At 47.4% G+C, this 22,942-nt stretch overlaps 4 protein-coding genes across 5 annotated transcripts in view; 2 read left to right on the top strand and 2 right to left on the bottom strand.

Annotated features, from left to right (window-relative positions):
• Positions 1 to 18: 18 nt before the first annotated feature.
• On the top strand, positions 19 to 3,232 carry gcc1 (GRIP and coiled-coil domain containing 1). Of its 2 annotated transcripts, none has more exons than XM_080886365.1 (4): positions 19 to 226; positions 402 to 807; positions 931 to 1,584; positions 1,727 to 3,232. In XM_080886365.1, exons 2-4 carry the CDS (start codon positions 442 to 444, stop codon positions 2,984 to 2,986), a joined length of 2,280 nt encoding a protein of 759 aa, XP_080742491.1. In that variant the 5' UTR covers positions 19 to 226; positions 402 to 441; the 3' UTR covers positions 2,987 to 3,232. The 2 variants fall into 2 exon arrangements, with proteins under 2 accessions (XP_080742491.1, XP_080742490.1); XM_080886364.1 differs by having other exon boundaries at positions 356 to 807.
• Positions 3,233 to 3,912: 680 nt separating this feature from the next.
• On the bottom strand, positions 3,913 to 8,967 carry dennd6b (DENN/MADD domain containing 6B). The gene is made up of 20 exons (XM_080886367.1): positions 8,666 to 8,967; positions 7,824 to 7,862; positions 7,705 to 7,747; positions 7,512 to 7,621; positions 7,355 to 7,435; positions 7,165 to 7,270; positions 6,997 to 7,076; positions 6,857 to 6,919; positions 6,713 to 6,768; positions 6,502 to 6,624; positions 6,320 to 6,415; positions 6,085 to 6,179; positions 5,864 to 5,929; positions 5,727 to 5,791; positions 5,568 to 5,657; positions 5,409 to 5,462; positions 5,226 to 5,335; positions 5,044 to 5,146; positions 4,896 to 4,970; positions 3,913 to 4,364 (listed from the first exon to the last, which is right to left on the bottom strand). Exons 1-20 carry the CDS (start codon positions 8,816 to 8,818, stop codon positions 4,233 to 4,235), a joined length of 1,740 nt encoding a protein of 579 aa, XP_080742493.1. The 5' UTR covers positions 8,819 to 8,967; the 3' UTR covers positions 3,913 to 4,232.
• A 126-nt stretch (positions 8,968 to 9,093) lies between these two features.
• On the top strand, positions 9,094 to 15,639 carry lta4h (leukotriene A4 hydrolase). The gene is made up of 19 exons (XM_080886366.1): positions 9,094 to 9,339; positions 10,592 to 10,722; positions 10,800 to 10,920; positions 11,363 to 11,431; positions 11,587 to 11,691; positions 11,782 to 11,834; positions 11,917 to 11,989; positions 12,180 to 12,320; positions 12,414 to 12,437; positions 12,532 to 12,602; positions 13,235 to 13,346; positions 13,445 to 13,589; positions 13,667 to 13,770; positions 13,970 to 14,040; positions 14,120 to 14,174; positions 14,252 to 14,347; positions 14,413 to 14,495; positions 14,585 to 14,689; positions 15,292 to 15,639. Exons 1-19 carry the CDS (start codon positions 9,109 to 9,111, stop codon positions 15,428 to 15,430), a joined length of 1,929 nt encoding a protein of 642 aa, XP_080742492.1. The 5' UTR covers positions 9,094 to 9,108; the 3' UTR covers positions 15,431 to 15,639.
• Positions 15,640 to 17,299: 1,660 nt separating this feature from the next.
• mical3b (microtubule associated monooxygenase, calponin and LIM domain containing 3b) overlaps positions 17,300 to 22,942 on the bottom strand; it is a 32,230-nt gene continuing 26,587 nt past the window's right edge. The window contains exons 22-34 of the mRNA XM_080886031.1: positions 22,736 to 22,802; positions 22,426 to 22,585; positions 21,749 to 21,900; positions 20,536 to 21,111; positions 20,387 to 20,460; positions 20,172 to 20,246; positions 19,968 to 20,018; positions 19,640 to 19,885; positions 19,472 to 19,565; positions 19,320 to 19,370; positions 19,141 to 19,240; positions 18,997 to 19,070; positions 17,300 to 18,831 (exon numbers count right to left, since the gene is read on the bottom strand). Coding sequence (XP_080742157.1) covers positions 18,647 to 18,831; positions 18,997 to 19,070; positions 19,141 to 19,240; positions 19,320 to 19,370; positions 19,472 to 19,565; positions 19,640 to 19,885; positions 19,968 to 20,018; positions 20,172 to 20,246; positions 20,387 to 20,460; positions 20,536 to 21,111; positions 21,749 to 21,900; positions 22,426 to 22,585; positions 22,736 to 22,802 — 1,905 coding nt within the window. The 3' untranslated portion in view covers positions 17,300 to 18,646. The remainder of the gene's footprint in view (positions 18,832 to 18,996; positions 19,071 to 19,140; positions 19,241 to 19,319; positions 19,371 to 19,471; positions 19,566 to 19,639; positions 19,886 to 19,967; positions 20,019 to 20,171; positions 20,247 to 20,386; positions 20,461 to 20,535; positions 21,112 to 21,748; positions 21,901 to 22,425; positions 22,586 to 22,735; positions 22,803 to 22,942) is intronic.

Genomic DNA, 22,942 nt, shown 5'->3' with positions numbered 1-22,942 from the left:
CCGTCTCAGTCCCTTCCGGTTCGATCCAACATGGCGGCTGTTGACAGATGAAGCTTTGAGTCGGATTTTACTCATCGATTAGGTCGATTATTGACCAACTGTGACGGACAGGTTGTGAGTTTGTGATCCGGATCGAACCGGTTTGTCGGCGCAGTGTGAGGAGAGACGATCAAAGCGGCGGAAAAATCAATCAGAGGGAGAAACAAACACTGAGAAACAGAAAGAGGTGAGAAACTGTTTTCCTCCTCCTTCTTCTTTTGTGTTCCAGCACAAAGTTTCAGCTTCGCAGAAACCATCCATCGATAATTGATCGATGAGTGCTCTGAACAGCTGTTCTCCGTTTCCCCTCTAACAGGAAGTCAATGCTAAGGTTCTGTTCATGTTCTGGTGTCTGTGATCAGAGGCTCACCTGGACAGACCTGGTCAGACCTGGACGAGGTCATGGAGAAGTTCGGGATGAGCTTTGGTGGCGGTCCGAGCAGGAAGGAGCTGCTGGACACGGTGGAGTCCCAGAAGAAGCAGCTGATCCAGTACCAGACCCGCTTTAGGGATGTGGTCCGGGCCTACAAGAGCCTCCTGAAGGAGAAAGAGGCACTGGAGGCCAGCCTTAAGGTTCTAAGCGTGACCCAGGACCTGGACCTGACCCAGAAGGGTTCGACCATCGCAACACAGGAGCTTACCGAGGATGGCTGCTCGCTGCACAGCGAGGACAGCGTGGACACGGCGGCGTCTCTGGACATGGCCAGTGAGACTACGAGAGGCGACCAGAGCGAGGAGGACCAGGCAGAACTGGGAGGAAGGCTGGTGGTATGTTCCTTTGACAACTGAACTTAAATCACCAGAACACAGTTAGAACTTGATGACATCACCATCGCCATAACGCTCTGATGATGTCATGTCTTATTCTCTGACTCCATGTTTGTTCTGCAGGGATCTGAACCCGATGGCAGCTCTGAGAGTGGCAGCGTGGGGACAGAGCAGCAGCAGGCTACACCCCCTCCCAGCATGGAGGCAGACCGCAGAGTCGCCCAGTTGAAGAGCCAACTGAGCACGCTCACAAGCTCGCTGGCCACGGTGACACAGGAGAAGTCGCGAATGGAAGCAAGCTTCCAGGCTGACAAGCGGCAGCTGAAACAGGAAGTTGAAGAGCTGCAGGAACATCTGGTCTCCGTGACAACACAGCACGAGGCGGAACTGCACAACCTGCAGCAGCAGCTTGCTGAAAGTCGCGCTCGCATCATTACGCAGCAGCACGAGCGCGAGCAGGAGCAGGGGGACCACGCTCAGCAGCTCCGCGAGCTACAGAGGCTCCTGCAGGCCGAGCGAGACCTCCGGCAGGACGCTGAGCTCCACCTCCAGGATGCCAGCACCGCCTTGCTTGTAACATCACAGGCCGTGGACCGGGGGACGGAGTCCGAGGCTCTCCTGCACCAAGTCAAGGAAGAGAGAGACGAGCTGAGGCGGAGGCTGCAGGCTGTCGAGGAGGAGCAACGAATACCCGACCCCAGAGTGGACGAGCTGCAGCAAGAATTGAACAAGCTGAAGAACCAGGTCCAGGAGCAGGTCCAGCTCGAGACCCGCAAGGTGAGCCCAGAACCAGGTCCAAACAAAGTCCCAATCAAACAGGTCCCAGTGAACCTGGTTTAACCACATTAAACAGTTTAAGCTCTAACAGACCATGTAAACTAGAACAGGAAGTGAGGTCATGTCTGTGTTCGTGTTGCAGGTGTGCGATGCAGAAGAGCGCGCTCGTGAGCGTGCTCAGTCGGCAGAGGCTCGGGTGGCGGTCCTGGAGCAGCGTGTATCGGAGCTGTCGGAGCTGCTGGGCTCGTGTGAGAAGGCGAGGCAGCGTGACCAGCAGGCAGCGCAGAGACTCCGCGATCGTGTGCTGCAGCTTGACACGGAGAACAAAACACTCGCCATCGCCGCCTCGAGCAGGGTGACCTCTGACCTCGGGCCAGACGAGCAACTGGATGTGGGGGCGCTGCGGGAGAAGCTGCAGAAGGTGAAGAAGTTGCTGCTCCTTGCGGCTCAGAGGAACCCCGACCAGAACATCCAGGACCTGGAGGTGGAGCCGGGTGCAGATGCGGCGGCGGCGGCTCTCGCCTATCAGCAGGAGCTGCGGCAGCTCAGGGATGAGTTTGAGCGCTACAAGGTGCGAGCGCAAGTGGTTCTGAAGAACAAGAACGCCAAAGATGGCTGCCAGGCACGGGAGCTGGAGGAAGTGCGCGACCAGCTTGCTGAGCTGCGTGAGAAGTACATAAACCTCCGCATGCAGAGTGACGAGGCCGAGGTCTGCCACCGCCAGCAGCTTGATGAGCGCCAGCAGCAGGCGGTGTCGCTGCAGCAGGCACACCGGCAGGAGGCGGAGCGTCTGGAGGCACTCCACCGTGACGAACTGTTGCAACTGGAGGCGGAGCTTCACAAGCAGCGTGAGCGCACTATGGCGTTGCTGGATGAGAAGGACCGCGAGCTGGAGAGGCTGCGGGCCGCTGCCGCCACACTCAGCTGGTCCAATCGTGCTCATAACACACCCGCTGACCCTAAAGAGAATGGCCCTGACACAGAGACCGACGCGATCAGCCAGGCACTGCGGCAGGCCACACCCAATGAGTCAACACTGCTGCTGTATGCTGAGCAGCTCGCACGTAAGGAGGTGGAGGTGGGTGCACTGCGGCGGCAGAAGAACCAGCTGGAGGAGGACACGCGCCAGCTGCAGGCACAACTCATTACAAACGCCGAGCGCCATGATGAGGAGGTGGCAGCCCTGCGGGACCGCCTCGAAAAACTGATCCGGGACCAAAGCCGCGAGGGCGCCAACATGGAGTACCTGAAGAACATTGTGTACCGGTTTCTGACGCTGCAGGACGCCAACGGGCGCCAGCAGACGCTCACTGCCATCCTCACCATCCTGCATTTCAGCCCACAGGAGAAGCAGGATGTCACGAGGCTGCAGGGCAGCACCTGGTGGGTGGGACGCAGGTAGAGCACCTGAGGAAGAAAACACTCACCTGCAGGAAGAACACCTGGACATCTGAGCCATTGAAGGCATGGCTTTGTGCTGCGCTTGAGGGCATTGTGTTTTTCATCTTCCTGGTGTTTCTCTGACGGTTTGCTGCTCTCTGAGCGTCTTGTGACTTCAAACACTACAAACACGTTAACATGTGACCTTCGCTGGTCAATCAGCTGATGTATATTTTTGATTCAGATTAAAATATTTTTCCTGCTTCAATCTGTGTCTGAGCGTCAGTGAAGTGCCTTGATGATGACACAACTCTAAATACGATTTGCCTGGTCCAGCCTCTTCAGGTGAGATCACCTGTCTACAGCTGCAGTTCCTGCTTTTACCAGCCTCTGATTGGCTCTGGTCTGAAAAGGTGAAGCTAAATTCACTTAACAGGTAGAGTGCAAACTGTACACGATGGAAAAAGTTGATTTGTGAGGAACAGTGAACACACCTATGTCAGATTACAGGTAAAGGTGTTTTTGAAGCCTGAAGCTTTGTTTTATTTCATGTTTCTGACAGACATACACACGTCACACTGATCAAATACTTCACCACTGAGCTTCTCTAACATCTGTCCACATCTACAAACACTGCCTTCAGGTGCACAGAACAAAGACAGAAATGTTCATAAATGTGTTTGCACTGATCTTCACTCAGACGTTCAGATGTGGAGCCTTAATTATTTTTATATAAAATAAATAAGGAAAGAGAAAGAATCAGGAGGTTTCCTTCTCGAGGTCTGAAACTGAAGCATTAAAGAGCAGCAGCATGAAGATCAAAGGCTTATGATGACGCCGTCAGACCACAAGAAGTTACATTTCACCATGACATGAGAGGAAACTTAAAGCCTTTCTGTTCAGTCTGAATCCTGGAGGACATTAAAATAAAACAAACATGAATAAAAGTCAGAGGACAGGAAGTGCTCAGACTTTAATTTCAAAATAAAGGTTTACAAACAAACAGAAAGTGGAGCTTCATTCTTAGTGTTACATTCCGTTTGTGGAGATGATAGAAAAATACGACTTCTGTGAAACACGAACAGCCTGATTCCACCGTCAGAGAAACCAAAACACCAGAGCAGCAGCTCGATGGAGACAGGTAATAAAGTTTAAATAAAATTTAAATATTCCAAAAACTGAAGATTTGAGCCGATGTTGGTTTTTCTGTGGAGTGTGAAGATGCTGATGAACACAAGCGTGCGTCCTGGCTGTGGGGTTAGCTGTCGTCACGGTGACGCGCCTGTGCCGAGCACAATCTGCAGGTCGGCAGGCAGCGAGCTGATGATGGAGGAGATGAAAGAGTCGAGTTTGTCCATCACACCGTCTCTGAGCTGCAGCTGCTGACGTCGAGCTTTAATCTGAAAAGCCACACACACTTCCTGTCCTCAAAAACTAGACTTTTGACATGAAACCAACAAAGAAGAAGCAAACGATCCTAGTTGCAGGCCACCACCTCACTTTGGATTAAACCCAGATAAGGATCCTGAATTATTATCATAGCTTCATTTTCATAACAAAGTTTCATCTCTAAGCTTTAAAACAAGAAACCAGAAAATATTTTTCCCCCAGTCTCCTCTGTGGCCCAGGGCAGCATCATCTCCATCACAAATATGATGGATTTTACCCCAAACATGAACTTTTATTACAGGCAGACGTCCCAGCGTTAGTGAACGCTTTAGCGTCCATGGTCAGTGAACGCATTGTCAAGTCCAGCTTCAAACTATCAAACCATCTCACTTTTGATTTAACTCTCAGGTAACTAAAATCTTTTTCACCTGCAGTTTTAAGTTTTACTTCTTCAAATTAATTTTTATCCTAAGCTTTTTATCGGTAACACAATTTTACATGACACTTTTTTCCTGTCTAACAAACTTCCTGTTGGAACTCACCAGCTTCTCTCTGAGCTTCAGAATCAGATCCACAACCTCCACCTCAGACTTGTCTTTGGTCCATCCCAGCAGGTCCTGCAGAGGACACACCTGGATTAGGGGCTGCACAGCTGGCTGATGGTCGAGCATTTTCGCTCAGATAACTTACCGCATCGCAGATGACCTCCAGGTGGAGACTCTCTAGCTTCTGTGTCATCTCTCGGTGGCGGTGACGGTACCAGCCGTCAAAGTTTGGAGACCTGAAGAACTTCCTGAGATGGAAACAGGAAGTAGAAACTTAAAGACAGGAAGACAGAAAACACCTGGATCACTCACACCCGTGAGGCTCACCTGTACAGTCCTATCCAATCACCTCTAAGCAGAGAGGTGAGCTGCGGGCCCGCATGGTCCAATGTGGACAGGAACTCGTCCTGACTGAAGGGGCGGATCTGAGGCGGAGTCTGAACGGAAACAGGAAATGTGTAACACAAGACAGCACTGTGACCTCATCACCACCACTCATTTCCTGTTTACCTTCCAGGGTGTAACGGATCTCTGCAGGGGCATCAGACTCGCCATGTAGCGTTCCTATTAGACAAAACACGCTGCTTACTGAGAACTGCTCTGTGATTGGACAAGTTATGCTTACATCATAAAGTACAGGCAATGCGAGCTGATTGCGCAACTACTTACCAGGGGGATAATGAAACTCTGCGTGAGCTCCAACAGGTGTCGCCTCAGGATGGCGCTCTGCACCTCCGACGGCCGCTTCCTTTGGATCCCCTGCAGGTAAACAGTCAGTCAGCGACACTCTGCATTACCTGTGTGTGCGGTGTGCTCAGGTGTGCTCACCTTCAGCAGCCTCTTGATCAGGATCTTGTCCTTGTGCAGAAACGTCTTGTAAGCCGTGTAGATTCCTGCCAAAACAAACCTTCAGCATGACAGACATCTACCTGAGCTCAGGTACAAACACGCCCCCACCGGCTTACCTGGTTTGGTGTCAAGCGTTTTCAGCTTAGAAAGTTTCTTCACCTTCACCTGCTTCGGTAAATCACCTGGAAGACATCAGAGACAGCACGCATACGTGATTAAAAAGGTCACAACAAGAACGGCGAAGACGATCTGAACAGCACACGCCTGACAGCCATGGCACTTCACAGAAACAGGAAGCTCACAGTGAACACGCAGGAAGAGGAGGAATACGGCGTACCTGCCATCTTGACCTCTCCCAGCCGGACGATGTGAGGCCAGCTCTGAAACGTCTTGATGAAGAACGGGTTGGTGACGCCCAGCACGACGCTTGGTCTGAACAAGAGAAGAAGAAACAGGTAATCACACGTGAGGCTGGAACATCTGTCGACCGCTTTCCTAAACTTAGGCTTTAAGTGTCCCAAGGGTGTGTTTACAGCACAGGTGTGTTCAGGCTCCAGGTGAGCATGACTCACGGCGCCTGCGTCCTGGTGGTGTACTCCCTGAACTCGCTGTCATGGATGGTGAAATAGGGTCGGAAGTCGCAGCAGAACTTCAGAGGGCTGATGGAGCTGTGGACACACATCGTTATCATGGTAACAACAGAAACACCATACTCTGATTGGATGCTGGGGGCTCGTTGTGACCCCTCAGTTACCTGATGAGAGCCAGGACTGTTTCCGAAGAAACGGTGGGAGATGGAGCCATAACGACAAGCGGCTCCCCGAGCAAGGTAAGTTCCCAGAGCATCTGCAGGTGGATTAGAATGGACTGGAAACACCTGAGCAGGACACAGGTGAGACTGAGATTAACCAATCAGAGAGCACACCTACACTTGAGAAACATAGAACACCTTAACGAGTACTGACTTAAACAGGTCCAGCTCGTGGATGGTGGGCAGAAGGGTCGGCACCGGCAGCAGGTTCTGAGCATGCATACAAAAAACTTTATTAACAACAACAACAACAACAAGAATAAACATTATTAACAAGATCAAAGCAACAAGACCTCACCTCTTTAGCCGTCTGTCGCACCGGACTTCCCCCAGGTTTGTCGAATTTAGAAGGAATCCTCACCTGAAACATGAGACACACAAACACCTGTAAACCACATCCCTTCTGTCACCTGTGAGCCAGGCCACTTCTCTCCTCACCTGTAAGATAACGCCCATTACGGGCAGGTTGAGGGTCTGCCCAGGTACAGGTGAAGGCCATTGGTCGATCTCGTTACAAACTACGGGGATGAGCAGAGGAAAAACACGTTAAGGGCCATTCTGAAACCTGATTGCCTCCCAGATATGATCCAAGCATGATGTGATTACCTGCTTCAAGGCAGGGCTCATGCTTCTCAAAGAACTCAGGTGCAATGGTCTGCATCAGCGAGCGGAACAGGTGAGTGTATGGCAACCTTGACACCAGCACCAGGGACTGAAACACAGAGTCAAATGACTATCACCATCATGACCACCTGTGAGCAGGTGAATACAGGTGAACACAGATGTGTTTGGTGACCTTCTGGAAGTAGCCCCTCTTCACAGAGACGTCCTTCACTTGTCTGAAGTAGACGTAACCGAAGAAATGCGCCGTTTCTCTCTGACAGACAGAACAGAAATGTTACGCACCTGTGAGGCTGAAGCAATCAGCCATTTAGGAACCAGGTGAGTCTCACCTGCAGTGTGACGGGAGCGTCACGGTTGTAAAGGTCGTCTCTGAGCCTTGATGTTCGGCGACCGACAGACTGACGGAAGCGGAAGCTAAACTGAGTGTCCCCAAGGCACCCTGGGAAATAACAGACAGCCCACGTGACCTCTGACCTCCAACCTCTGACACCTGCAGTATTAATTAGCATTACCTCAGCTTACCTGAGTACGAGTCGGGGAAGGACAGGTAGCAGATACTGGTTTTCTGTCAACACGAAACAGAATCAGTGAAAGTGTAATCAACAACACTTACAGGTGATCAGGAAGCTGAAGATATTTACCTCTTTCTCTGTCAGCTTCACATCTTGAGGATAAACCAGCTGAAAGTAAACACAGGGGAAAATATTTCAGAATCTGCAGAAAATTCTGACGTTTTTAAGTTTTTCCGATCTGAGATAGCAAGAGAGGATTAATTAAACTTGCATATCGCCCTTCGTTATCCACAATCTTCTGATAAGCAGTTGCACAAAAAGTATAGTCTATAATATTTGAAACACTTCAGGTAATCGATTGGTTCTATGATGAGCTCAAGAGCAGTCTGATATTGTTATTATTTGTATTATATTACAAAATCTATCAGAATAATAATGAGAAAACAATGCGTTTTTTAAAACACGGATTGGTGCTTCTAGGCCAACATAGCTGTCTTTAATCCACAGACACAACTCCTTGAGTCCCACCACCAAACCCAGAATCCTGCTGATTTTACTTCTGCTGCCTTCCACGGATCCTTAACTGTCTCCTCCATTCAGTGTCTCAGTCATTACCACCTGTCCTTTACAGAGTATTCACATTTTAACACAGCATTCATCTTTATTTACCTCCACCATAAACGGAGCAACACCAGGTACAGGCAGGACAAGGCGAACACCGAGCGGTCAGATTTTTACGCTGATTGAATGAAAGCTGCGAGACGAGAATGTTTTCAGCCTGGTGTTTACCTGTTCAGGTGCGTTTCTCCACAGGTCACATGTGAACAAAGAATTCGGGGGGTTTAAATGGAGTTTGGTACAGACAGAGGAGCGGCTGTTTTTCAACTGAAATTACTCATCAAACCTCCGATCATCAGTGATCATTCATCATATCGATCACTAGCTATGCTAGCGATGCCAGGCTAACGTACCTCAATTGCTTGTCCGAGCTCCAAGTCGAACGTAACGACGCACGCGCACTCCAACCAGGAGGAGAAGCGGGCCCACCGGCTGCGGCTTTCCGCGCGCCCCGCCTCCTCCTGCTCCTCGTGTCGGGGAGAATCGGGACCGTCAAATGGGTCCATCACGACCGGACCAAAACGGCAGCAGCTCTGCGCATCACCATCCGAGCCTCCATCACCATCAGCGGGCAGAAGCCGGAGAGAGCTCCCCCTGTTGGACAAGAGAGAATGAACCCACACACACCGCTGCTGGAGAAAATCAAAGGCTGCCGGCTTTTATTTATTTATTTTACTAGTTTCTACTGATTTTTACTGCCTGTTACCCCAACAAATACATCCACACAAGTTTGATCTCTTATTATGAACAAATCGCTGCTTTCTGTAACTTATTACTTTTATTGTGAAAAGGCCGGATGCGTGCGCAGCGTGTTCCGGTAGATTACCGGCCGCGCTCAGCTCGGCTCTCCAGTCTCTCAGCTGTAACCGGACTGAACGTCATGTCTGACCCGTGCTCCTTTTCCTCGTTCACCAGGTGCGTCACCAAGCACCTGAACCTGCACCTGCACCTGGACTTCGACAGGCACGTAATCAGAGGGAGGGTGGCGCTGACTGTGGAGGCGCTGGAGGACCGATTCTCTACGCTGGTAACGTCAACGGGACGCGGGGGGTTAGCCTCGATCTAACTGAACCTTTAGTGCTCACCAGAGTCCAACTAAAATCCGCTGGATTTAAGGGGAGTGCGTGCTTAGAGGCGAGCACGAAGAAGTAACGAGCCGGGTCACACTGACGGTTCCTCGGGTGTTCCTCTGTGATCCGGCACCGTGCAAGCGTTAAGGTGTGCCTGATGATTAACTTTAACCTCGGGGAGTACCGGTACCTTAATTCCAGCTGTTTTTAAATGGAGTCTGGTGTTAAGGCGTTTTTACAGACTTATAAAAACAGTTTGTCACTCAGCTTTAATAAACTAACCTTACTGTTTTAAAGTTTTAAAACGTGATTTCACAAACTGAAGCTTCACATATTTACGATCTTTAAAACTCTAACTGTGATATAAATCATTTTTACTTAATTTTTACTTAATTATTGATCTTTATTCACGTCGCATTTAAATTGTGACGCTGTGTGACATCCTCGAGCTTCGGGACTGATCGGGTTTAATAACTGCTTTATTAAAACAAACTCGTTAACTTTAACCTGTTGTTTTGGAAAAACTGTGACAGGTGAGTATCTTTCAGATAGAACAGGTGTGTCCAGGCTAAGTTCTTTAAATTCCACAGAAGCCTGCACCCCTACTGGAAACTGTGGTTCAGTTCACTGTCTGTGGTTATTCTTGCGCTTTGTTACTTCACCATCGACTCTCACCCGTGAGTGTCAGATTTCAAATTTTGAATCAGTTCTGTAAATATATTCAGAGCATAAAAACTTAAAATGGCTCTTTTCTGGATGGAGTTTGGCGTGACACCAGTCAGCTGAAGCCGTAGACTGAAGTTTAGTAAAACAGGTGTGCAGGAGAGCAGACTTTTCACTTATTTGTTTTTAACAGTTTTCATAGCTCAGGTTTGATTCTGCAGCTGCAAGACGGACGCCTGTAGAAAGGTAAATGTAACATTAAGCCCCCAGTGGTTTTCTGTCTTTCTACCTCCGTAATCCCCTCCCTTTTGCACCCATCTTTGGGTGCATGGTTGCTTAAGAGGTTAACCCTCACCTGTCCATAAGGCAGACAGATAGACACACAAGTAAAATAAGTTTTTCTTTGAATGGACTCTGGTGTGACGTGGCTCAGCTTTAAGACAGAGTGTGTAAGGTGACCTTTGTGCAGGTAGGACAGGTGAATATTTATCAGCAGGTTCAGGTGCTGACACAGCAGCTCGGTAACTGGGGTTTTCTGTACCACAGACTTTGGACAGCAGTGACCTGAGCGTGGTGTCGGTGACGGCCAATGGGCAGCCGGCACGCTTCAGCCTAGGGCCCAAACACAGCTTCAAGGGGACCCCATTGGAGATCACGCTGCCCTTTGACCTCTCCAGGTGACTCCGCCCTCCACTCTCTCTGTCCTTATGGCCTGTCTTTTCTAATTAAATTCTAACGTCTGCTGTCCAATCAGAGGGCAACATGTGATCGTGGAGGTGACCTATGAGACGTCTCCATCAGCAACAGCACTGCAGTGGCTCACGCCTGAGCAAACTGCCGGGAAAAAGCACCCCTACCTGTTCAGCCAGTGCCAGGTGAGCCATTTACCCTCACCTGAGCTATATCCAATATAAATGATTAAAATTTTCATGTTTAAATTTGAATTCAGAGAAATTCTAGATTTTTTCTCTTTTGAAACCTTTTTTAAGTTATAAAAGGTTAAAATAAAAGTTTTAAACTGAAGTTTACTGTAAACATATTTTTGGTTGATTACACCTGAAACGCTGCATACGAAAACCTTCAACAGAAAGAAAAGTTCCACTTTTTGTGGTTTTTCTGTGAACTGTTGAAACTTTGTGAAACTGCAACCATTAACAAACTACTTCCCTGTTATTCTCGTTTTCTACCTTCTTCAAACTGATTTCACTGCTTTGTAAAGTTTAAAGCCTCAGTCTGCTGCAGAGCGTCCTCTGTACAGACCACCCCTGAACACAACATGCAGCTTATAGCCTTGGTGCCCTCTGTGCTGTCTTACAGGCTCATCACTGCAGGAGCATGATCCCCTGTCAGGACACCCCATCCATCAAGCACACCTACTATGCTCAGGTAAACAAACACCACTGACATATTATTGATTATTAAAATTATTAATAATTGTTAAAAAAAAAACACCTGAACAACATTCATAGCATCACCTCAGTGCCCAGAGCCTGATATTAGTCTCTCAGGTGTGTACTTGTGTGTGGGTACCTGTCCCTCAGGTGTCTGTCCCTAAGGACCTGGTGGCGGTGATGAGTGCAGTGAGAGATGGACAGGAAGTCGATCCTCAGGATAGTGGTCGGATCATCTACAGGTTCAGGCAGACGGTAGGGGAGTCTCTTTCTTCTCTTCATCACCTGACATCATCATCACCAGGCCTCAGGCGTGACTGTCCTCTGTTTGACCTCTGATCTCAGGTGCCTATGCCTTCCTACCTGATAGCCATTGTGGCTGGAGCTCTGGAAAGCAGGTACAGATTGTCTTACCTCTTCTGATGTCACAGCATCAGCTTCAGCAGGTAAACTTAACTCTGTGCTCTGATTGGTTGGCAGGGAGATCGGGCCAAGGACCAGAGTCTGGTCGGAGAAAGAGTTTGTGGACAAAGCAGCGTTTGAGTTCTCCGAGGTGAGAACCACAGACACACTGAGGCCACGCAAACAATGGAAAGAAGACACAGAACATGAGAACATACAAACATGAAAATATGAGAACATGTAAAACATACAAACATGTACAACATGAGAACACAAAAAAATGTAGAACATGCAGGACATAGAGAAGCTGGAGTGATGTTCGGGTGTTCCTTGTCTTTCAGACCGAAGCCATGCTGAAGACAGCTGAGGAACTGGCTGGACCGTATGTTTGGGGTCAGTATGACGTCCTGGTTCTCCCTCCATCTTTCCCCTACGGCGGCATGGAGAACCCATGTCTGACCTTTGCCACGCCCACCTTGCTGGTACGTACAAACAGGGGGCCAATCAGGTTGTTCATGATGTGTCAGTGTCATGAGACTGTTAGTTCTGATCAGCTATTTCCTGTCTGTTTTCAGGCTGGAGACAAATCTCTGTCTGGTGTGAGTACAAGACTCTTCCCACCTCACCATGTGATCATGCATTATAATTAAATTACCTTCCATTCCTGTCTGTGACTGTGCATGTGTCCTACAGGTGATTGCCCACGAGATCTCTCACAGTTGGACTGGAAACCTGGTGACCAACAAGACCTGGGAGCATTTCTGGTAAACAAACAAACAGGTGGAGCTCAGCTCAAGGGTCTCAGGTGTTTGCAGAGACGTGTAGAGAACCCATGGACGCCTCAGAAGATAAAATCTTAAAACCAGTTTTGAGACATGCTCTAAGTCACAAAACCCGATGCAACAGAACAGGCCCACATTTGCTCAGGTGTCCAGGCACTGTGTAGGTTTTCAGAGTGAAGTCACAGCTTTGGGACAGACACTTTGTGGAACTTATGGGTTCTCTGAAATGGGATCAACTCATGGTGGGGTTGGTTTACCTGGAAAGATTCACTCTGAGGTTAGCTGAACGAAAATCATCCAGGGTTCGACTTCACAAAAGCAGAAATCATTAAGAAATACCAGCGTTTGAGGGTCAGGTGATGCAACGTATTGGCTGACCCGTCCCCACTGCTGACCCGATAGCTCGCTGAGACCGTCCTTTTGAAAATCTTTGATTTACTTTGGTTTTCACAAGGAAAAATTCAGACAACTGTTACAGCTGATTGACACACAAAGTGGTGGGAAGTACTGTAAAGGATTACCTAGGCAACCAGACATTGCATTTTCCACTGTCGGCTCCAACAAGATGCTTATTATTACGTCATTATTTGACGTCAGCATGTTTGTACCTTCAGGCTGAACGAGGGTCACACGGTCTACCTGGAGAGGATGATCGGCAGGTGTTTGGAGAGCGAACAGTTCAGGCAGTTCAAAGCCATCGGAGGCTGGAAGGACCTGCAGGACTCGGTGAGAACTCAAACATTATACACCTTCACCTGTGTCACATCCACAGTCTGACATGAGGCACGTTTTCCTTCCACTCACCTGTGCTCATCATATCTCAGGTGAACACCTTTGGAGCCAACAACCCTCTGACCAACCTGGTGCCCAGCCTGCAGGACGTCAGTCCTGACGATGCCTTCTCCTCCGTGCCGTACGAGAAGGGCTTTGCTCTGCTGTATTACCTGGAGGAGCAGCTGGGAGGGCCAGGTAACACCTGCACACTCCTGCACACTCACCTCTTTCCTGTTCAGTTGCTGACACACCTGTTGATCTGTTTTGCTCAGAGGTGTTCATGGGCTTTGTGAAGTCGTACATCCAGCGGTTTGCCTACAGCAGCGTCACCACAGAGGAGTGGAAAAACTACCTGTTTGCCTACTTCAAGGACAAGGTGAGGAACAACTGGACACTCAGGCAGAGTTACAGTGACTGGAGGGAAGGAACATCAGCTTGGCAGGTTTTGGTCAGAGGTCAGATTGTTACAAGAAAAGACAAATATTTACAGGGTGATCAGGCAGAAACTCCAGATGTGATAGATAGGTGGGTTCAAAGGTCAAGATGGAGCCTTGAGATGAGTTTTTGTGTCTCAGGTGGACATCCTGAACAAGGTGGACTGGAACGCCTGGATGTTCACACCTGGGATGCCTCCTGTTAAACCTCAGTAAGTACTCAGACTTCCATCTGGTCTCTGATTTCTAAAAACAATCTGATTCCTTTGTCCTGATTGGCTGTTGTTTCAGATACGATACCACGATGGCTGACGCCTGCAACGCTCTCAGTCAGAAGTGGCTCCAGGTGAGACCTGAATCTGGTGAGGACTCTTGAGTGATTTTATGTTCAGGCTCAAAGCTCCATCCTCTGTCCCCGTTCAGGCTAAAGACCAGGACCTGAACAGCTTCAAGCGGTCCGATGTGAAGACTCTGTCATCCCACCAGGTCATCGAGTTCCTGTCACTGCTACTGCAAGAGGTAACCACACTCCACATTAACTCCCTACAGTCCACTTCCGTTCACTCACCTGTTCCTTCCTTCAGGATCCGCTCCCTCTGACTCACGTGAAGAAGATGCAGGAGATTTACGATCTCAACGCCTATATGAATGCAGAGATCCGCTTCAGGTGAGTCTTTCAGCAGGTATAAATGGGACTTTCATTTTAAAACCTTCCCCTCCTTAAAGCCTCTTGGTGATTGGCTGTGCTCCCACCAGGTGGCTGAGGCTGTGCGTCAGGTCCAGGTGGGAGGAAGCGGTTCCACTAGCGCTGAAGATGGCGACCGACCAGGGCAGGATGAAGTTTACACGACCACTCTTCAGGTCCTTACACTTCAACAGTAGTTTCACTAGAACAAAACTCCACATCACTGACCTTCATGTTTGTTTTTACCGTTTGTTCTATTGTTTCTTCTGTGTTTTTACTGTGCCTTTACCATTTTTACCCTTCCACTTTAAAGACTTATGAGGTATTATCGTCACCCTCCCGGGGACGTGGCATGAACACCTAAGTTTGTGAGTGTGATAACTCGAGAACAAGATGACATAAGAGTTTCAAATTGGTCCCATAGCTGTATCTACTAAAATTCTCAGACGAGATCAAGCTGACTGACCTTGGCCTTATTGCCAAGGTCAGAGGTCAAGTTTTCTAAAACTCTTGCAATGCAATAACTGAAGAAGGTTATCTAGGGTTTTCAAATTGGACCATAAGTTTCTACTAAAAATCTTGGATAAGTTTGAATCTGACTGACCTCAATCTCAAGGTCAGAGCAAGTTTTCTGAAAATCGTGTTAATCTGATAACTTGAGAACACGGTGATGTAGGGTTTTGAAATTGATACCCGAGGTGTGTCTGCTAGGAGGCAGCACTGATTCTCTTACTGTGTTTCTGCTGTTTTAATCATTGTGGCTGTGCTTCATCTTCAGGGAGGTGTTTAACTTTGAGAAGTTTCGTGATGAAGCTCTTCGAGTGTTTCTGGCTCATCGAGCGGGGATGCACCCGGTCACCTCCGGACTCGTCTCGAAGGACCTGAAGGTGGACGTCAGCAACGCCGCCAGTCAGTAACAGCAGAAACGAGTCCAGAACCAGTCAGAGACCAGTACCGATCAACTTCAGCGCCAAAGCAATATTATATCACAGCTGTTATTTCTTGGCTGGTTCTCTCTGATGAAAGTTTAATTGAATCCTCTTTTTCCTTTTTATTCCTTTCAAATATTTCGTCTTCAGCAGAAAAACAAGACGATTTTATAAAGAAATAAACTGAGTAAACTTTGGATTCTTGTTGTTCATTCAGATCTCAGCTGGGGTCACACAGGTCATGTGTGATCGTGTGCTGTTTGTAGTTTCAGTGTTTACATTTTCACTTTATTCTAATTGCACAAGTAGAAAATCGCTGGGGTTTTTATTATTTTAGGCATAAAAGGTACAGAAATGTCTGAAATACTTAAAAGCAGGTCTTAAGTGTTGCTTTAAGCATTCATGGAGGATGATTTGTGTTTCACACTGAGCTTAGCATCCCTCACACTGATATGTGTCAGGAAGTATTCACACTGATGCAAAAAGAAGACCTGCAGTAACTGGCCAGAGAACATACAGGAACAAAGAGCTAACAAATCAGTCATCTGGAATTATACTTTTAAGGTCACCTAATCTGGTGATCAGTGTATCTCAATATCATGAAAAATTACCTCAAATATTTGAATTAAATCTCTAAAAGGAAGTGTGCTGTTTCTGACCACTCCAAGCGTCAGGACATAGCTTGTTAACTTATTTAAATGTTCATTCAGATCCAAAAAGTCTCTGTTTACTCTCCTCTACCTGACATCCAGACTCACTTTGGGTATAAAAGCCACCTGTTCTGAACTCCGTGATGGAAACCTTAAGATAAAGGAAACATAACCATCACAGTGCTGTGCTGTCTTCACTGCTTTTAATTCTTTTGGCACTGAAAAGTAATTACCTTCAGATGACGACTTTGATGTTTGTAAAGCTGCAGTGTCAGACCCGAACATGAAGAAGGTTCACGTGTTGCGATAGAAATCTCAGAGCTTACCTAACACCACTGAACAGACAGTTTGAGGAAGAAAACAAAAGGATGACAACATTCAGAGGTCAGAGCCTGTAATTCACTTCCTCTTTCAGTTGGAGCATTAACAGGACAAACGTTTCACCATCATGTGTTGGGAAATGTGAAGCCACAGAAATAGTTACACAAGCATGCTCGAGAGGAGGAAGGAGAGCCGGGGCACCGCTGAGAGACAAAATATTTTAAATCTTCTAAACTGAAACCTCTGACATCAGACTGACATCTGCAGAAACAGGATGCTGTCAGAGGGTTTTCAGGCTGTTCAGAAGAATTAAACATCTGGTCTTCAGTTTCTGTTGGAAACACAGAAACTGCCAGACTGGAAGTTCAAACTACTGGAACATCTGGTGATCCAAACAGCTGTTTGTTACTAGAGTACAGGCTCAGATGCTCTACATGTACAGCTTTGAGCTTGAGATCTGTGGACTCATTTGTCGCTTTTAAAAAACAGCTAAAAACTCATCTTTTTAAACTTTCTTTTGGTAAATTTTTTGTTTTTATGTTTAAGCTTCTGTGAAGCACTTTGTGATTTTTATCTTGAAAGGTGCTATACAAATAAAATTTTACTTACTTACAAACTGAGGCCTGCTGGAGGACAACCAGCATCACCTGCAGGCCAGGTGATTTATTTTTTACTCTTCTGTGACTGAAGCTTCCAGATCTTTCTCTCACTGTGCATTGAATACAAAGCTGTAGAGGAGTCACAACTTATGTTCAACAATCAAATGTTATAAGGGAGGAATGGTTCATCGATCTTCTCAAAAAAGCTTAATGTGTTTGTATTTAATCATAATAATAAAATGTAATTTCTGAGCAGAAATGAGCAGAAAATGAGCCAGAATGTCAGAAATGAGAGGTTTATTTCACAGCACAGAGTTACAGTAATAACCATCATCGCCGCATGAACACATGTTATTGATCAGGTGGCAGGTAAGGCACACAGGTGATCTGATGGCACAATCAATAATCAATTAGATAAAAATGTCATTGAGGCTGGGTCACATGGTTCATCGGATGTTTTAAAACATTTTTTTTATTAAATATTAAAGTTTGTGAAATGCTCAAACATCTTTAGTGAGTCTTAGCTTATTTTAAGAGTTCCTAAACTTTATAAAAGAGTTTTAAAAACAGTGATATGAGACCAGAGGGTTCGGCCTCAAAGGATTTAAATACACTGTTTTAAATGTTTTAATATCAGGTTTAATATCTAAAATATTAGGAATGGGTCCAGTTCCTGTAGACAACCAGTTTCTAGTAGAATTAATTTGATTTATTAGTCTGCCTGCCTATTGAGCCCACTTTTGAGTTCTTGAACTCTTGCTGTCTAGTTTTTATATTTTACTCCTGACTGCTGGGGTGGAGCCTCCACAATTTTGTTGTGCATGTACAATGACAGTAAAGGGCTATTCTATTCTACTGTATTCAAACATTTGACACACAGCATGTAATTAATTAACTAGCATCTGAGACTGTAAACTCCTCAGGAAAGAGTTTACTGAGCTCAGATCAGAGGAGTTTACCCCTGTTGTCAGTAGAAAGAATGGAGTTTTAAGATAGCTCAGCACTGAGAGCTGAAGTCCACCTTTGTGTTCTCTCTCGAGGAGTTAGAGATATTTAAACTCTGCACCAGGACAAGCTGCACAAACACATCTTCATTTAGATTAGCTTACTTTTACTCCAGGTAGCAACAGTGGGTTATGGTAGCTGGTTAGCAGTAGCAGTAGCATGGTATTGGCTAGCAGCCATGTCAGTGTTCCATCACTATAGCTAATACAGGCTGTTAGCATTAGTACTAACTCCTGCAGTCAGAAAAGTGGAGGTTTTTTCCCATCTTCTCTGGCGTGAATGACATCATCACACCTGATTGGATGGTTCAGTTCAGACCATCCTGTATCTGTTTGGGTTCTGCTGGATTTAATCCATCAAGCTGCTCTGATGACTAACTTCTAAGGAAACATTAGAGGTCAGCTGATTTCAGACTAAGACATCCTGTTTCTGCTCGTGGGTAGTTTTTATGAATCAGTTTTAAAAAGTTAATAAATGTAATTGTTTCTCTCCACCTGGACTGTTTACCTGCACTAAACCAGACTCTCCTCAGGTCAACTCGACAGTTTGCAGTTTTAAACATATCATCCCTGCCTGCGTCCAGGTGGGTTTAAAGACCTCTGACAGGTGAGACAGAAAGTCTGACCGCCTCAGGTCCAGGTGAGTCCCAGTCCTCCGGACACCATCAGCTGCTCCAGGTCCCTGTCTTCCTGTCGCTCCTGCAGTCTCTGCTCCTCCAGCAGGGACACCAGAGAGTCTCTCTGCTCAACCACCTCCAGCATCTCCTCCAGGATCAGACGCTCCTCAGCCAGCTGCTCCTCGTCCTTCAGGTGGTCTGCATGCGCGTGGGAACACACACACACACACACACACACACACACACACACACACACACACACACACACACACACACACACACACACACACACACACACGTGATCATCACACAGAAACACACAGGTGAGCAGGTGAGCTTGAGCTCTGATCTTGTCTGTGTTACCGTCCACAGCCATCCTCTCTCGGAGCTCCTGCTGCAGGCGACTCTGCCGGTCCTCCAGCTCCAGCTCTCGGGCGCTGAAACACAGCCAGAACCATCACAACCCAGGAATCTGCCCAGGTGAGAGGTCAAAGGTCACATACTCACAAGATCATGAGCTCAGCTTCATATCGGACCAGAGCGTTCTTCTGCTGGACCAGCTGGAACCACTGCTGCATCAGCGGCGGATTATCCAGTTTCCCGAGCCCTACACAGAAAACCGGGTTCAGCGCCGCATAATACCTGCTGTATATGTACTCCACAGGTAACCGGATATGTGAACTGACCTCCCAGGTGAAGCTCCATGTCTGCGCTTTGGCTGGATTCTCCCCAGTAATCTAACAGAAACACAAGCACAGGTGGATTAAAGTAGAAGCACACCTGAGTTCAGGTAGAACCAAGTAAGTTCAGGTATTCCTTTGGCCTGTATTTTCAGTACCTGCTTCTCCCCTCAGAGCTTTCTCCACCATCACTCCTCTCTCCTCCAGCTGCCTCTGTTTCTCTTCCACCTGCTGCAGCTGCCTCTGGATCATCTAAGACACAGAACGCATCATCAGGTAATCTCACCTGAACTCAGGTAACCTCAGCTGGACACAGGTAACCTCACCTGGGCCTTGTGGAGTCTTTTCAGTTCTTCCTGTTTGGCCTGTCTCCTTGCGGCTCTCTGAACCCGTCGCGTGATTCTGGTGTCCAGGTCATCGTCGTCATCCTCACGCTCCCTCTGGAACATGGTTTCCTTCACGCTCAAACTGGATGCCTCCTTCGGCTGGACCACGACCCCCACCACCTCCGTGGGGCAGGAAGACTGGCCGTCAGAGTCCTGTAGCGGGACTCTGTCTTTTAGGGGGCGTCTCTGAAACAGCAGTGCGTAAGCATCAGGACAGGAAGTGAAACTGCTGGACCACCACAACCCTCAGAGGATCAGGTGTGTGTACCTTGATGGCGTATGATCGTTTGAAAGCCAGAGCGTGAGGAACGTATGGCGGCTGATTGCAGGAAGAAGAAACACGGAGGACAGAAAACAGTCAAACTGATAGACGAGACGTGAATCTACGTCCATTTAAGTCTCGGGTAGTTTCAACAAGTCGGTATGTCGGTCGAGTTTAAAGTCAGTCTGGTCATTGTGTGTCAGGTGATACCTCCTGGTTCTTCTCCTCCTCCTCGATGGCAACCCTCTGAATTTCATTGGTCAGGTCAAGCAACTCCAAACGCAGCTGCAAAAGAAGACTTCAGGTGAGAGACCCAGTCTAGGTGTTAGTCTGACCCCTATCCTTATCCCTTAGTGAGTCTGGGTATGATTTAGGTCTCAGATTGGTTGGAATAATGCTGAACTCTGATTGGTCGGAGTGCTTACGTTGTTTTGGGGCTTCGGGGAACATCTCTGCAACACGGTGGATGAATCAAGATCTGACACCTCTGCTCTCACATCTGGACAAAGAAGGTACAGGTATTACATCATCACAGTGACATCACACTGACTAAAGGTGTTGTTATTATGGTCACCTGTGAATCTCTGACTGGCTGTTTTCTCCTTCGCCCTCTCTGCAGGTAAAGTCCCACCCCCCTTCTTCTTCTGCTCATTCTTGTTTCCAGAAAACACAGTCTTTAATAGATTTCTGGCTCCAACCCCTCCCAGCTCCATCTCCCCAGGGGGAGGAGCCTCTCTGAGCATCTTAAAGAGGAGAGCCCTGCCCCCAGGCTGCAGGGGGGGGAAGAGGAGTCTAGGGGGGAGGCTATGAGCTTCTCGCCGTCTCGTCGTCCTCCTCTTCCTCCTAAATGTCCCTGGGTCCTCCTCTGACCCCTCCCCTTTCTCTTGCAGGAGGAGGGGCCTATTTTGCGGCAGTTCAGGTGTGATGTTGTCAAATGAGCCCCGCCCACTGGCAGCAGGTGTCTCCATGACAATGGCAGGTTTGAGTGGCGCTCTGGCTCCATCCTCAATGTGAGGGGAGTCAGGTGTGGTGATGAAGGAGGCTGTGCTGGCGGTGGTGGCGACAGGGTGTGGAGTCACAGATGAGTTCATGGAAGAGGTGGAGTCAGGCTGAACAGGTGTGTCAGAGCTGTAAGGAGCAAGCTCCGCCTCTGAAGGGAGGAGATAGTGTATGAAATAATGTGTATATGCACTCTGTACACACACACACACACACACACACACACACACACACACACACACACACACACACACACACACACACCTTTTACTATTAATGTTTATTGATGTGAATGAATGTGAGGCAGCGAGAGTAAAGATTAGAACGACGGCCTTTAGAAGCAGCAGCTGAGCTCACAACGAAAAGGAAGCTGACTTTGAACTTTGTGTCACACACTCATCAGGTCAGTGTTTGAGTTTTAATAACTTCCTGTCCCCGTCCTCTGATCCTCGCATGGAGCACTGCTGTCCTTTCATTCCATTTTTAATGAAATTAGAATTTAAATTTTGCTGTTGTTACACACACACACACACACACGCACAGAGTTAAACATTCATGTTAAACATGGTGGTTATTCTAAAATCTGAGGTTTTATAAAAGGAGTTTGGTTAGCAGGTTCAGGTAGGTGCTACCTGTCTCCTCCTCTAACAGGAGCCATAAGCCCGAACGGCGCTCCATCTCCCAGGGGTCGTACTCCCCCTCTACCAGCAGGGGGAGACAGACAACAGCACATCTCAAACTCAAGACCCCTACTTCACACCCAAAAACTCACAAAGACTTTAACTCACCATCGCTGGACTCCATGCCACTGCCTTCCTCCTCCTCCTCCTCCTCCTGGACTTTCAGGTAAAGCTGCAGCGTTTCTCTCGATGAAGATCTCGTCTCGTCTGAGGTTACACAGCCTCCTCCCTCTGCCTCCTCCTCCATATCTGACTCTGAACTGAAAACAGGAAACATAAAACAGTTGGGATGGAGGACCAACACTGCCAACCAAACAAACTAAATTCACTTTAATTTGTTTGGTGAAGCACAGCCACAATGATTAAAAAAATTAGAGCCATAGCTAGATTGATTAAATATTTACAGATTAGACTAGAATTTTTTTTTAAAAAGGCAACATTTTAAATTCAAAAGTCAAAACAATTTAAAAAAAATCCTACAAACATTTAAAATTTTGTGGGGTCTAAATACACAAATATAACAAATTTTTTAAAAACAACTTCCCTTTTATTGTAATCTTTATTTTGATGTAAACATTTAAGTTTCTTTATTAATTCGTACTTTTCACACCACAAAATATTTCATATTGAAGTTTTTACAGTAAAACGTGTGTGACCTCCAGCTCTTTACATCCAAGACATGTTTACTGACCCCCGTATGGAGCGGTGATTCCCAGCATTCAGCAGAAAGGCTGAAGCATTATTAAAGCCAAGGCTGTTTTTTTCTATTTCCTGAGGATACCGACCTTCTGGACCTGGACCCTGTCTGATTGTCGGTGCTCAGGTTGAATAGGTTCAGGACCTCCTCGGAAACCTCCTCCAGCTCCTCCTGTAGCTCCACCTCTGAGCACCGGTGCCAGATTTCCAGCTCGATCCTCTCCGGCGTCGCCGCCATTACAGAAGCAGCTGCCAACACACCAACGCAGCCACACACACACACAGACACACACAGACACACAGACACACTAAAGCCCACATCGATTCCTGTTTAAGGAGCGCGCTCAGTGTGAACACGTATGGACACTGAAAGCACACACACAGGTGAAGCTAGCTCACCTGAGGATGGTCGGCGGCCTGCTGAGATCAGAGAGTCAGACAGAGATGGCGCCGAGCTCTGGGACCCCTTCAAAGACAAAGATATGCGTTTATTTATTAGTCCTGTAATTATTCCAACTCTAAAACTCAAAGTTTTCAGTAACTCTGATTCTAAATTAAATTTACAGAAATAGTTTTTTTCACATTCTTTTTCTAAAATGAGTTTAG

The sequence above is a fragment of the Rhamphochromis sp. 'chilingali' genome (assembly GCF_963969265.1).
Source record: "Rhamphochromis sp. 'chilingali' genome assembly, chromosome: 7".
Lineage (NCBI taxonomy): Eukaryota > Metazoa > Chordata > Actinopteri > Cichliformes > Cichlidae > Rhamphochromis > Rhamphochromis sp. 'chilingali'.
The sequence above is the reverse complement of the archived record's forward strand: the minus strand, read 5'-3'. Positions and strand labels throughout refer to the sequence as shown.

Bases quoted from the DNA above. Each gene is read 5' to 3' on its own strand.
- dennd6b (XM_080886367.1), bottom strand. From the start codon at position 8,818: ATGGACCCATTTGACGGTCCCGATTCTCCCCGACACGAGGAGCAGGAG. The intron at 7,748-7,823 runs GTAAATATCTTC...TCGTGTTGACAG, and splicing joins TGAAGCTGACAGAGAAAGAG to AAAACCAGTATCTGCTACCT. The intron at 7,622-7,704 runs GTAAGCTGAGGT...GTTATTTCCCAG, and splicing joins CTTCCCCGACTCGTACTCAG to GGTGCCTTGGGGACACTCAG.
- gcc1 (XM_080886365.1), top strand. From the start codon at position 442: ATGGAGAAGTTCGGGATGAGCTTTGGTGGCGGTCCGAGCAGGAAGGAG. The intron at 808-930 runs GTATGTTCCTTT...TTTGTTCTGCAG, and splicing joins AACTGGGAGGAAGGCTGGTG to GGATCTGAACCCGATGGCAG. The intron at 1,585-1,726 runs GTGAGCCCAGAA...TTCGTGTTGCAG, and splicing joins TCCAGCTCGAGACCCGCAAG to GTGTGCGATGCAGAAGAGCG.
- lta4h (XM_080886366.1), top strand. From the start codon at position 9,109: ATGCGTGCGCAGCGTGTTCCGGTAGATTACCGGCCGCGCTCAGCTCGG. The intron at 10,723-10,799 runs GTGACTCCGCCC...CTGTCCAATCAG, and splicing joins CTGCCCTTTGACCTCTCCAG to AGGGCAACATGTGATCGTGG. The intron at 14,690-15,291 runs GTCCTTACACTT...CTTCATCTTCAG, and splicing joins TTTACACGACCACTCTTCAG to GGAGGTGTTTAACTTTGAGA.